The 13,986-nt window shown below is 46.3% G+C and overlaps 1 protein-coding gene across 1 annotated transcript; it reads left to right on the top strand.

The window, feature by feature from the left end:
* Positions 1 to 8,192: 8,192 nt before the first annotated feature.
* Positions 8,193 to 11,626, top strand: LOC131741551 (PRAME family member 15-like). Its single transcript, XM_059038613.1, has 3 exons — positions 8,193 to 8,479; positions 8,910 to 9,482; positions 11,053 to 11,626. Exons 1-3 carry the CDS (start codon positions 8,193 to 8,195, stop codon positions 11,624 to 11,626), a joined length of 1,434 nt encoding a protein of 477 aa, XP_058894596.1.
* The last annotated feature ends 2,360 nt before the right edge of the window (positions 11,627 to 13,986 follow it).

The raw sequence follows: 13,986 nt of genomic DNA, 5'->3' as shown, positions 1-13,986 counted from the left end.
CTCTAGGGGGTTCCTGGAAACCTGCCTTACCCTGTTACCTCACATTCACTTTAAGATCAAAATGTTGCTGATCTGCCTCCAGGGCATCCCCAGAGCTGTCCCCTGGGCCACTCAAATGCAAGCCAGGATCCCCTGCCAAGAGCAGCAAAGTGTCTCCTGCTGGTATCCTGCTTCCTTGTTCACCTCTCAACGTTGTCCAACAGCAAACAGGGAGACTGGGAAATATGCAGCAGGTCATGTCATAACCCAACTCACAAACTTTAGGTGCTCCCCTAGCGATCCCCTGCCTGGGTCGTCTCACTCCACCTCCCCAGCCTCCTCTCCGTGGCTTCCCCAAAGTTCAAGGCAATGCAAGTTCCCTCGCCTTCCTCTGGGGACCCTGCACAGAAGCCCATGCTGGGCCCACAGCGCTCCCTGGTAGCTGGAGATGCAAGATCCTCTGGACAGCTGGGCAAGGGGTGAGGCCCGGAGGAAGCCCCGTGGAAGGACAGGACCCTGGATTTGAAAAAAGTCTTGGAAGAGGAACAGCTTAGGAGAAGACCAAGAGTGTTAAACGTACAGAGGAAAGTCTAATTGAGTCCCCTCTGGGATGGCCCTGCTTCCTAGGTTATGGAAATGGAGCTGGGACAAGAATGCAGGTGACCTCAGGATGGGTCTAAAGCTGGACTCCAGAACCTCCCATCAGACATTTGGACATATCTGTGCAGGAGGAGAAGCTAAACCACCTGGGTCGTGGACACTGTGTCTTCTCCTTCCTGCAGGTTCCTGTCTTCTGTGGGCAGAGGCCAGGTGTGCGGGGCTCCTGGAGAGAGAGGTGGCATCAGAGCTACACAGGGGGTCAGTGACACTAACAGGAGTGGAGATGGAAGTTTGGGGGTAACTCAGCCCTGAGGACAATCTTGCAGTGTCCCAGCCCTCCCCAAGTTTCTGCTTTTCCGAGGTGAAGAATTGTGTCCTGAAAACATGGGTGGGGAGAGTTTGGAGGTGGCCTCTGACTGTGCACAGTGAGAAGCAGGGGTGCTGGGGAGGAGCTGCCAGTTATAGAGACAAGGACTTGTGCTTCTGTTCAGACATTCAGGGGACATCATTTACATCCCAGGATCCCTGTGACTTTTGTTGACTTTTATTATTTACTTGCTTATTTTGGTGGTGCTCTAGGTGACTGGGTTTTCCAAAAGTAAAGCACAATAACGAAACGGCAGTGCAGATGACCAGATCAGCCACTGCCGGGCTGGGTGTGCAGCTCAACATCAGAGCCAGGGGATGGCACCAAATCTCTTGGGCCCCACCCTTCAGGAGAAGCTACCCTCCACCCCAGACCCCAGGTTCTCTGCCTGGTTTGCCTTATCCTACAGAAAACATACTTCAGGTTTACCTGCATACTGTATTTCTTTACACTCTGCCTATTTGCAGGGGACTGCATGTTTCTGACCTCACAATTCATACTAAATGTCTTTCTGGCAAAACAGTCATGCAGATGGCCAACAGGTACTGAAAAGATCAGCATTGCTAATCAGAGAAATGCAAATAAAAAACACAAGGAGACATCACTTCACACCGTTTAGACTGGCTGTCATCAGAGATAACAAATGTTGAGGAAGCTCTGGAGAAGAGGGAACCCTTGTGCACTGCTGTTGGGAATGTACGCTGGTGCAGCCACTGTGGAAAATAGTATGGAGGTTCCTCAAGAAAGTAAAAATAGAACTACCGTAAGATCCAGCAATTCTAATTCTGGGTAAATAATGAAGAAAATGAAATCTTGTCCTCAAAAAGATATCTGCAGCCCAAAGTTCACTGCAGCATTATTTACAGCAGGCAAGACGTGGAAAAAATCTAAGTGTCCCTCAATGGATGATGGAGAAAATGTGATATATCTATATAGAAATATGTATATATACATATATATGTATGTATATATACATATATAAAAATATATATTATACCATAAAAAGAAGGAAATCCTACCATATTCCAGACAAAGGATGTGCTTTGAGGGCATTATGATAAATGAAATATGTCAGAGCAAGACAAATACTGTATGGGACTTCCCTGGTGGCGCAGAGGTAAATCCGCCAGCCAATGCAGGGGACATGGGTTCGAGCCCTGTCTGGGGAAGACCCACATGCCGCGGAGCAACTAAGCCTTTGCTCCAGAACTACTGAGCCTGCGCTCTAGAGCCCGTGCTCCGCAACAAGAGAAGCCACGGCAACGAGAAGCCCGCGCAACGCAACGAAGAGTAGCCCCCGCTCGCCGCAACTAGAGAGAGCCCGCGCGCAGCAACGAAGACCCAACGCAGCGAAAAATAAATAAATAAATAAATAAATTTACTTTTAAAAAGAGAGAAATACTGTATGTTCTCACATATATGGAATCTAAAAAAAGTCAACTTGTCTTTTTATTTTCTTCAACGAAAGCTTCTTTAACTCTGTCTCTATTTCTCCAATTCACTGTATGATTGCTCTTGATTTTCTAAAATGATGATGCCTTTATTTTCATCTCTGGTCATGGAAAAGAATCTGATAATAGAAAAAGTTCAATAAAATACATAAAAGTTGAGTGGAAATATAAAGAAAATTCCTAGGACTTTATGATCACTGGTGCTTTCATCCTAATGATCACCTTCTGGACATCTCAGCATGTTGATCTAAGATGATCACAAACATGAATTACATCATTCTGTTACTTACACAGTTTCAGTTGCCCCATAGTCAGCAAGCCAAAGGCCAAGACTCTGAGGTTGGCAGTTGGGAGAGGCCTTATTTACAAGGGAGCCAAGAAAGGAGACAGGAGAACAAGCCTGAGATCTTCCTCTTTGAAGGCAAAGGAGCAGGGATATTTATGGGTGAACAGTACAGGGGGGTAGAGGTGCAGGGAAAGTTGATTCAAGGCAGGAAAATGGTGAGGTAATAGATGCTCTATGCACGCTTGTCTGAGTTACATGCTTTTTCATGGAATACATGTTCAGAAGATGGTGGCATTAGCATGATCTGAGGATGGAGTTTTTGGCCCTCTCACGTAAAAATCTCATACACTGTACACTCATGCAGGTCTAGTTGAATGATCGCTGGTCTTGACTGGTTTGAACTGGGCAAGACTAGGTCCATGACTTGAAAAAAACAACTTAAAAATTATTAATATAGGGAACCATATGTCAGAGGTGTTATCTTTAGAGAGTGGTTAAAGGAATCTTGTAATACATTGTCTAAGGTATGGGAAGCTTACAGGGTATGCAATTCGCAGGAACAAAGAAGATGAGCTTGACAGGTGAAGACACGTTACAAGAGGAGGGTTTTAAACAAGCTGTTCCCTTCTCTGCTGTTCTGTGAGACAAACTAAAGTTAACAGTTTCTGTTAACGCTATGAGTTGGGTTTCAAGTCCACAAGGATGGAGCCCATGTAAACTTTACTTCCTAAACTCCATCTAGGCCTAGTGGCATCCCAGGAATATAGTAATCATTTGTAAGACATGACCTGAAATAATGAATGAAAGGGTGATTGTTATAATCATAGGAAATTTTATACAAGAACAGATGACATTATAAAGTCAATCATGTGACCTGTATATGTTTTCCTTTAACCTACTGTGTTCAGCACCACCTCCTTATTGTGTTTTGTGTGACTTGTTAAAAAAAAAAAAATCATGAGCCTACAAAGACATTAGCCTCCTGTACACTGTTTCTATCCCATGAGCCTGTGTTTTAGTTGATTCAGCCTATTATAACAGAATACCATAGACCGGGTGGCATAAACAAAGAAAATTTATTTCTTACAATTCTGGAGCCTGGAAGGCTGAGATTATGGAGGCAGCATGGTCGGGTTGTAGAGGGAGCTAGCTTCCTAGTTTCCTCACATGGTGGGGCGTGGGCGAGCTCAGGTCTCTTCATGCCCTTCTAAGGGCACTAAACGTATCATGGGGCTCCATCTCCATGACATCCTCCAAACCTAGTTACCTTCTAAGGGACCACCTCCAAATCCCATCACACTGGGTATTAAAGCTTCAAGATACGAATCTGCGGGGTGTGTGTGGGGAGGTGTGGCCGGTGGATCAGGGGACGGGGAACATTCAGTTCATAGCAACCCATCACCGTAAAGAGAACAAGACCCCAGTGGACCAATCAGCATTCCAGCGGCCACCCTCCTCTGGAGGCCACCCTCAAGCTCCCTGTAAACTGCCAAGGCTAAGGGGACTCCTGTGTCTTTCCACCTCTGTGGGTCTCCAACACGACTGCTCTGTCCAGGCCAGGATGCGGGTTGTGTTCTCTCCCTTCTTGCTCCCTTGTCCACTGACAACATTATCTCCAGGCACCCATGGCAGTGTGTGTGAGACTGTTAATCAGATCATGGAAATCTTTCAAAGGATCCCCTCTTCATTCCAACTCCCACGTGGCCTGCCTGTGCTCTCCCTGCCCAGCATCAGTGACTTTCACCCGTTCCCAAGTTGGCCACACACTTCACTAAATCAGCGTTTGCTCCGTCCACCCAGTGCCCCGACACAATCCCCTCAGAAGAAAACGTTCTTTGTTTGACCAAAATTTATTCAGCCTCCGGAATCCTCTCCTGGGATTGTCTGTGTACTTCCTTGGAAAATCGACTTTCAATAAGAACCATAAGTCAGTGCAGCAAGAATCCCCATGCTTGATATCTGATGACCCCAAAAATCTGATCAGATTTCCTCACTGCCCACTATTGGTATCAGATCATGCTGGGCTGCCTTTAGCAAGAAATCTGTTACATTGGTTCAGCCAGAATCCCTCCCAGACTTTATTAATTTACCAGCCAGTAACCCCCTTGCTTTTTGGATGTGAATCCCTATTTCTATCTGTTGAAGTCTGGATGAAGCCAAGTCACATGCTGGGGCATCTTTTCCTCTATTGTCATAGTCCTGAATAAAATTTGCCTTCACCATGTCAACCTGTGTCTGCTTCTGATTTTCTTCTGACACATCTCCCTCAACAGATTACTGCTCAGGCAGGAAAGCTCCTTTTGATTATCCCACAAATGCCCACAAATCCGACAACGACCAACTTGGAGTCCAGCCACTTTTGCTGTTTTCCATATCAGCCCTCGAAGTTTTTTCAGAGAACTAGTTTCAACTTCTCACTTTCAAACAATGGTCTTTTTGGACCTCATAGAAACTGCCATCCCATAGAAACACCCCCAGCTTAAACTCTGCAATTTCCCCATTTCCAGTAACATCGTGTGAAGGCTCTGTGTCCGTCCTTTGCAACATTTAGGTTATCTGACGATTCGAGGGGTCCTTCTGATCCCGTCGCCTAATTATTCACTGCACGGAAATGGGAAGATTCCTCTACCTGGAAGAGACCTTGATTCACCAGCCTAAAAATGGGGAACATAGCAGCGATGTTTAGATTTTCTGTGAAGGTGATCTGAGGTAGTGAATAAAAAGTGTCCGCACCATTCTTACCCAGTTTTTGTTAAATAAACAGAGACGTTTATAATTATCATTGGTACTAATCTCACTCTACCGCAGGTCTTTAATAAAAGGGATGGTTGGCCTGAGAGTTAAAATGCCTATTGAGTAGAATCCAGTTTAACCCTAGTTTATGCAAAGGTCATTTATACCCATGGCAGAAATGTGGTGAAAGGAATCTTCTGGAACGAGACCCAGAGGGCAAACACCCTTAAAGAGTCCTTGACTTGGTGGCCAGTGCTATGTAAGAATTGTTTGGGCATCAAATAAATGGGGTGGGAGAGAGGCATGGAAAATTCTTAGAGATGGAGAAAGGGTCTCCCTTTATTTGTGAACTTAAAAGAATCTCTGTGTGATGCAGCCCAGGTGGGAGTCATCCCTGAATGTGGTAGAACCTTAAACACCAAATAGAAGAGAAAAAAATTTCTCTCTTTATGAAGAGAAAAGAATTTTATTTCTGTGCCTAATGGTGTCTCCTTGTTCAGAATCTGTCTTGAACTTAGCTAAGTTTGAGAAGACAGTAATTATCTAAATACATTTGCTAAGGGGCCAATGGGATTATGGTTCGGCTTCCAATACCCAGGAAAATGTCTGGGGCTATTTGCCATCTGGAAAGTGTCCTCAGTGAGAAAAAAACTTAAAGAAAACCTCTCCTGGTCGCACCTGCCCCTGGATGACAGTGTTATTTGCTACTGACCCACGTTTATTTCTTCCCTGGCTCCAAGTTCCCAAAGAGCCTACAGTGCCACCCTCAGTAGCTCTCAGTCTTGGCAATGTCTGATCCCAGGACTCACATCTCTTCCTCTTCTCACATTCTTAGATTTAGTCTTTTCACGGTGTTTGCTGTGCTGATCCCAACTTTCTAGGAGGAAACACCCTCAAAGGTGACACTGTTTCCTCTGAGCCACTCTCTTTTACTTTCTAAATATCACCCAGAGAAATGTCTTTAAATCTCCATCCTCCTTAGGAGAATAAGAACTCTTTATTTTCAATTGTTGCAATCATTCAGTGGTCCCTTCGGGAATGCTCAGCTCCAAGAGGTGAAGCCCCCACCCTTACTTCTCACTGTGATCTTGACATGCCCACCTTCACAGAAGGCTTGGCTTAAGGCTGGAAAACCAACCACATCTACAAAAGCTCTTCCCTTGCTCCCTGAATAGGCTCGTCATCTCGTATCTTTGCTACGTAACATCCAAGTGACAAGTTGATACAGAAACACGTTTATTTTGTTTTCTTTGGGAACAATACCACTTTCTTAATGAAGCTGTTTTAATTCAGGGACATTTTGATAACTTTGATACGGCCAAAGATCCCCCAATAATGATGCTTTCAAGTTATGTATTTTTCTTGTCCGATGTCAGGAAGCAATAATCCCTTTCCTGTTTGACCTCCAGGAATATAACTGTCTGTATTGGTAGAATTCAGTCAATGTTTGTAGAGTGAATCCATGAATGGGTCCGTGATTCCCCATCCATCATTCTTTGTGTTTCCTGAATGGATATCTGATTCAATCAAGTAATCTGGAGAAGAATGAAGATCCAATCGGGATCGATCCAATGAGCAGTATGGAATATAATCAAGGATCCTTTTCTGATTGAGTTAGTAGTTGGCCAGAGGGATGATGGGATTAGAAAGGTGTATAAAAGCCTCAGCCTCTGAAGAAGGAATGCAGAATCTTCTGGCTTCAGAGTCACTGGCTGGAGTCTCCACACGGTCTGAGGTCTGAGCACCCCGCCAACCCCATCATAGCAGTAAGTTACCAACCTCAGCTAAGGACACCCTCTTCTTACCCATGGTTGGCTGATCTTGAAGGGTAGCATGGATCTCTGGATGACACAGAGAGTTTTTGAAAAGTCTTTTTTTTCAGATGAACACTTTTCAGGTTTTGGTCTTGCCTCTCACTGTAGTTTTGCCTAAATCTCAAATATTCTGATTTGTTCTTTGGCTTATCTCATTTTTAAATGTCTCCACCAAGCAGATATTATTTTAAAAATTATTTATTTATTTATTTATTTGGCCGAGCTTGGTCTTAGTTGCAGCACGTGGAATCTTCGTTGCGGTATGCGGGATCTTTCGTTGCAGCATGTGGGATCTAGTTCCCTGATCAGGGATTGAACCCCCGGCCCCCTGCATTGGGAGCACAGAGTCTTAACCACCGGACCACCAGGGAAGTCCCTCAAGCAGATATTCTTAATAAAAAACATCTGTTTGGAATGTTATTTCTTGAAATTTAAATTTAACATATATATCTTGTGGACAAATAGCATTCATTGTAGGAGTATCTCCTTAATCTTTACCAGCCAAGTTAACTGAGGTAACTGAGGATGTAGGCTGTGTTGGTCCACAGGCCGCTCCTCTTCCCATGGATTTAGGGCTCTAAGTCATGGTCCGAGAGTCTTTCCCAAATCAAGATTGGAGTCACCTTTCAGGCTCCTTGGTACCCACTTCCCAGTAGGACAGGACTTAAGCAAAGCAGTGGATGGAACTGAGTGAGCTAGTGGTCGCCTTTCCTCCTCATTGGTACTTGTGAGATGCTTGTTCTGGATCCAGTAGGGAACATGTTATAGTTTTCTGTCCCCTGAGTCCACAGTGTAATATGGGCTAATTGAGGCACTTCTGCCTCTGCCAGAGCAGTGACCTTGGCCTGAGTAGGTACTTCTGAAGGTTTGGGAGACAGTCTGAGGTGTGCTCCTGCTTGGCCTGAAACTGATGCCTTGTTCCCTGGCAGTTTCCACAGGATTCCTTTTGGAGCGGAGTCAGGATGAGTGCCCAGGTCCCACTCAGGCTCCTGGACCTGGCGGGAACAAGCCTGCTGAGGGATGAGGCTTCAGCCATTTCTGCTGTGGAAGATCTGCCCACTGAGCTCTTCCCCCCACTGTTCATGGAGGCCTTCTATGGGAGACACATCAAGACCCTGAAGGCCCTGGTGCAAGCCTGGCCCTTTGTCCGCCTGCCTCTGGGGGACCTGATAGACATGCCTCATGTGGGTCCCTTACAAGCAGTGCTGGAAGCACTTGATGTCCTACTTGCCCAGAAGGTTCGCCCTAGGTGAGTCTGATTTGCATAGCCTGGTAAAATCCTGGGCATCCTGGAAGAGACAGGTGGGGTGAGGGAAGGTAGGTGGACAAGGGATGGACAAGAGGTTTCTGATGATGACAGTGAGGGAGTTCAGAGGCCTTGGCTCACTATGGGAAATGCCTTTCTGATATGTAAGGGTACCTAAGATGCAAGGGGGGTTGAAAGAACATGCCTCATCTCCTTCCTGTGATGCTTAACAGTACTAGAAGTGAAGAACTAGAAAGGGGGGGAAGGGAAAGGGAGACGGGGGAAAGTGAGGCAGAGAGGGAAGAGGGGAAGTCAGCAGGTGATGGCAGGAATGTGAAAGAAAAACACAGGTGGACAGTCTGCTGTCAATTCTGAGACAGTGGTTTTATTCTGTGTGGATTTTAATGCACCTTCACTAATCTGTTCCTCATAGGAGGTGCAAACTGCTAGTGCTGGATTTACGGGATACTGGCCAGATCTTCTGGAGCATGTGGTCTGGAGCCAGCACTCAAGGGTGCTCAAGCTCAGGAATGGTACCAGTGGCTGAGCACAGGTCGATGACACAGAAGCCCTTGGCTCCCTTGGAGGTGTTCATAGAACTCTGTCTGAAGAAAAGGACTCTGGATGGATTCCTCACCTACCTCATCAGGTGGGTGGAGCAGAGAAAAGCTTCCATACACCTGTGCTGTAAGAAGCTGAAGATCGTTTCAATGCCCATGGAAAATATTATGAAGGTCCTGAGTACGGTGCAGCTGGACTGTATCCAGGAGGTGCAAGTGAACTGCACCTGGCATCTGTCCAGCCTGGCCGTGTTTGCTCCTCTCCTGGGCCAGATGGGTAATGTGCAGAGACTCCTGCTCTCCCACATCCATGTCTCTGCACTTGAGGAACAGGAGGAGCAGCACGTCGTCCAAATTACCTCTCAGTTCCTCAGGCTGCACCACCTCCGGGATCTCCATCTGGAATCTCCCTCCTTCCTCGAAGGACGCCTGGAACAGATGCTCAGGTGAGTTTGCACCACTGGCCAGGTAACAGCGAACACAACACTAGAATGTCACGTGAACTGTGTCATTTGCTGCTCTATCCTGAAGTGTGGTATCCCATAACCACACAAATCAAGGTAGAGGAAAAAACTGCTATAGAGGTTCTATAATGGGACACCATAGTAGAAAGCTGTAGATCATAGGGTTAGGATCCAGTGAGGGTGGACATAGGTTCTTCCTTCGGAAAAGATATCTATGTCAGATGACTTAGGAAATTAGGTAAGTGAAGAGGGCATTAAAGAAGGGAAACTACCTCAGACTCAAGCAATTCTTTTTTTTTTTTTTTTTTTTGTGGTACACGGGCCTCTCACTGCTGTGGCCTCTCCCGTTGAGGAGCACAGGCTCCGGATGCGCAGGCTCAGCGGCCATGGCTCACGGGCCCATCCGCTCCGCGGCATGTGGGATCTTCCCGGACCGGGGCACGAACCCGCGTCCCCTGCATCGGCAGGCGGATTCTCAACCACTGCGCCACCAGGGAAGCCCTCGAGCAATTCTAAAGAGAAGCTCTGGGGAATTCCCTGGAGGTTCAGTGGTTAGAACTCTGCACTTTCATGGCTGAGGGCTTGGGAAACTACCATCCCACAAGCTGCATGGCAGAAAGAGAGAGAAAGAGAGAGAATCTCCGTGCTTACCAGGTTTGTAAACACAGTGAGCTTGTCTCAAATTCCCAGTCTCTAAAAGGCTATCTTCTGCTCCAGAAAATTAATATTTAAGAAATGCATGGGCTTCCCTGGTGGCGCAGTGGTTGAGAGTCCGCCTGCCGATGCAGGGGACACGGGTTCGTGCCCCGGTCCAGGAAGATCCCACATGCTGCGGAGCGGCTGGGCCCGTGAGCCATGGCCGCTGAGACTGCGCATCCGGTGCCTGTGCTCCAAAATGGGAGAGGCCACAGCAGTGAGAGGCCCGCGTACCGCAAAAAAAAAAAAAAAGGAAATGCATGATTCTGAGAGGATGGTAGTGGAGCAGGAGCCACAGATAATGAAAAGTGGTAGGTGGTTTGCAGATGATGCAGGGTTGTAACTGGGCCCCTGTAGACCGGCAACCCCTGTTGATGATGTGGGATCTTGTCCAGTTTGATTCTCTGTACATATCTCCCAACAGCCTCAGCTGGCCCAGAGATACAAGTGCCTAGGGCTTAAGCATGGTCTGAAAGAAGCCTGAGTTGAAAGCATTTTATATTTTCTCTCCCAGTATTCAAATTCACTGATGCCCACACTTGATTGAGACTCGGTGTTAGGCTCTCTGCTGAGTAGGTTCTAGTGCATTTCATTATCTTCATTCATCATTTAAAAGAGGCGAAGTAAGTTTCACCCTGCTTGACCCATGATGAAAGAGAGCTTTCAAGACACTGTAAAGTGGACCCACTCACACAAGGAAGATGACAGGAGTCAGTCTAAAATGAGACTGGTCATTCTAGGTATCGACTTTCTTGAGGCAGTTAGTAGGACCTTGGCTTTGGGCAAATCAACTATCTGCCAACTTTAGCTCATGCCACCCTGGTTTCTCAGACCTAATTGCTTGTTTTCTCCCCAGATGCCTGAAGACCCCCTTGGATAACCTCTCGATAACTAACTGCCGGCTTACAGATTCAGACTTGATCCATCTGTCTCAGTGCCCAAACATCCGTCAGCTAAAAGGCCTGGATCTGAGTGGTGTCACGCTGACCGACTTCAGTCCTGAGCTCCTCCAAGTTCTCCTGGAGAAAGTTGCGGCCTCCCTCCAGGAACTGAACTTAGAGCAGTGTGGGATCAGTGACTTTCAACTTGAGTCCATCCTGCCTGTCCTGAGCCACTGTTCCCAGCTCAGGACCTTTAGCCTGTGTGGGAACCTCCTCTCCATGGCCACCATGGAGAAGCTGCTGTGTCACACCACTGGCATGCCCCATTTAAGTGATGAGTTTTATCCTGCCCCTCAGGAAAGTTACAGCCCCCATGGAACTCTCCACCTCGGCAGACTTGCCCAGCTTCGGGATGAGCTAATTGAGATTATGAGGAATTTAGGATGTCCCCGGGCCATCTGGCTTAGCTCCAGCCCATGTCCTCTCTGGGGCAATAAGACATTCTATCAAGAGGAGCCCTTTCTATACCACTGCTATACCTCTGCCTAGATGGGTGCATCTAACAAAAGCTTTCTTCTGGGCATTTGGAAATGAGAATCTAGACAATAGATGCATCATGAAAGGAGAACAGACTTGTGATTTCAGATATCCGCTCAATGTGAATGGGAAAAGGAAAGGTGATCCAGCACAGGTGTAGGATTGCACTGGAAATGTAGATGCTGGGAGGTGAGGGGACTTCCAGGGACATGTGCTTATAGCCTCAGAAATATGAATCTAAATTTCTGGATGGAAATTTGGGCTGGAGACACACATGTTGGCATTATCCCTGGGGGGCTGATTGTAAAGAAATGGTCAGAAATAAAGAGACCTTCAGTGTAAATGGACTAATGTTCTCCATTGTATATTATCCTGTTTTCTCTGCTTTCACCTCAGTAATCTCCAGTTACTGATGAAAGAAAATGCACCAAATTGTCTATGATTGGGAACCCTACTATTCCCATCAGTTCTCTATTCTGTCTTGGACATCTTTGACCTCCTTACATACTTCTGTGGCTGTTCAGTGGGTTCATATACACAACAAGGGAAAAATGCTCAGTGGTCAATGATGAGCTCTTGACAGGGCCCTCACTGCTGATTCAGGCCATGACCCTGGACATGAGCAGTCCTCATCGTTCTTTAAGTGGGTCCATTAGTCCCCGTTCCTGGCCTTTGTGTGTGCTGGGAAAGGGCTTCACTACACAAGTCAAGACCTCCAGCTCTGGAAGGGGTCGTCTACACTGCAGATGAACCAAAGTCTCTTGTCCTTGTCAACCCATGCTTGTCATGAGGGGGTAGTGGTCCTCCTTGAAGTAAACTAGTTGTGACAAGTAAAAACATACAACTTCCTTTTAGCATAATACTAAAATCATACAGGCATATAACAGAGTTTTAGTATTTCCAAACCACATTAAGAAATTATATCCTTCTGTAGGGTTACGTCATGTCATTGAAAGACTGACATTAATCCTATAACACCTACTATCCCCCCCTATCAGGGAAGACTAGTGTAGCATGCTTTATTATCAACACATCAGCATGTATAAAAAACACCTCCTATATACAGCTTATAACTCATAGTCAAACTTCCCTACCCTCAGTTCCACATCCTCAGATTCAACCAACTGCAGATGGTATAGGGCTACATTTACTATAGAAAAATATCCGCAGGTAAGTGGATCTGAGCAGTTCAAATGTATGTTGTTCGAGAGTCATCTGGATATACAGATATATATTAGGAGGGATTTATTATGGGAATGGATTTACACGGTTACAGAGACGAGGTCTCACAGTCTGAAAGCTAGAGTATGAGCAAAGCCAGTTTTATAACTCAGGCCAAAGCTTAGGGCTGAAAACTGGGGGAGCTGATGATGTAACTCCAAGTGTGAGGCTAAAGATTTGAGAACCAGGGGACCACTCATGTCAGTCCTGGAGTCTCAAGTCTCAAGAGCCAAAAGCTGCTATGTTCATGATCGAGAAGAGTGTCTTGTTCACTCAGTCCCCCAAGATATTGGATGATTCCCACCCACATTGGTGAGGGCAGATCTCTTTACTCAGTTGATAGATTCAAATGCTAATCTCTTCCAGAAACACCATCTCAGAAATACCCAGAATCAATGTTACATAAAATTAACCATCACAGACACCATAAACAAAGGGCACCCAAATGAAGGTTCCTTGCTGAGGATTCAGGGGCTGGTATTGTTGGCTCAGGGGATGAAGTGGATATTGGGCTAGGGGGATCTTAGGCAAGAGGCACAGCTTCTCCATAAAATGGAGGTAATCATGCACAAACAGCATATGGGGTTCCTGTAGAATGAAGGACATGATGCATGTTGAGGTCTTAGCGCTGGACCTGGCATACAGTAGGAGCTCAATAAATGACTTGTTTCCTTCTCTTCCCCTGCTAGCAGACACCCCCCAGATTCTTCATTCCTCAAGCTTACCCTCTATTCTTACAACAGGAAGGAAAGAGGAAAGGACTCATCATTTACATGAGGCCAGCAGGGAATCATCATTCACCCAAGCTGCTTTGGCAGACAGCACTGGGAGGGACAGGGGGAATGTCATAGGAAAGGTTCCATTCCTCTCTGGTGATAGACATTCTGAGCCTCGTTTAAAAGTTTTCACCCTAAATACAAGGGGGCCAGCTTGTTCAGTCTCATGGTACAAACTTGCAAGAGAGAACTGCATTAAGCAAAGCAGTGGGTGGAAATGGATGAGTTACTCGTTGCCTTTCTTCCTTCTTGGTACTTGTGAGATTCTTGCTCTAGTGCCAGAAGGGGCAGAGCTATGACTTTGTGCCCACCAAACTCAGACTGGAATCCAGAAAAATTGGGTTTCTTCCATTCTGGTTCACCATTGCCAGAGCA

This window comes from Kogia breviceps, chromosome 1, assembly GCF_026419965.1.
Source record: "Kogia breviceps isolate mKogBre1 chromosome 1, mKogBre1 haplotype 1, whole genome shotgun sequence".
Classification (NCBI taxonomy): domain Eukaryota; kingdom Metazoa; phylum Chordata; class Mammalia; order Artiodactyla; family Physeteridae; genus Kogia; species Kogia breviceps.
This window is presented reverse-complemented; position numbering and strand designations above follow the sequence as displayed.

Excerpts from the sequence above, each read along its gene's own strand:
- LOC131741551 (XM_059038613.1), top strand. The coding sequence starts at position 8,193 with ATGAGTGCCCAGGTCCCACTCAGGCTCCTGGACCTGGCGGGAACAAGC. Across the intron at positions 8,480-8,909 it reads GCCCAGAAGGTTCGCCCTAG|GAGGTGCAAACTGCTAGTGC; the intron begins GTGAGTCTGATT and ends TGTTCCTCATAG. Across the intron at positions 9,483-11,052 it reads CGCCTGGAACAGATGCTCAG|ATGCCTGAAGACCCCCTTGG; the intron begins GTGAGTTTGCAC and ends TTTTCTCCCCAG.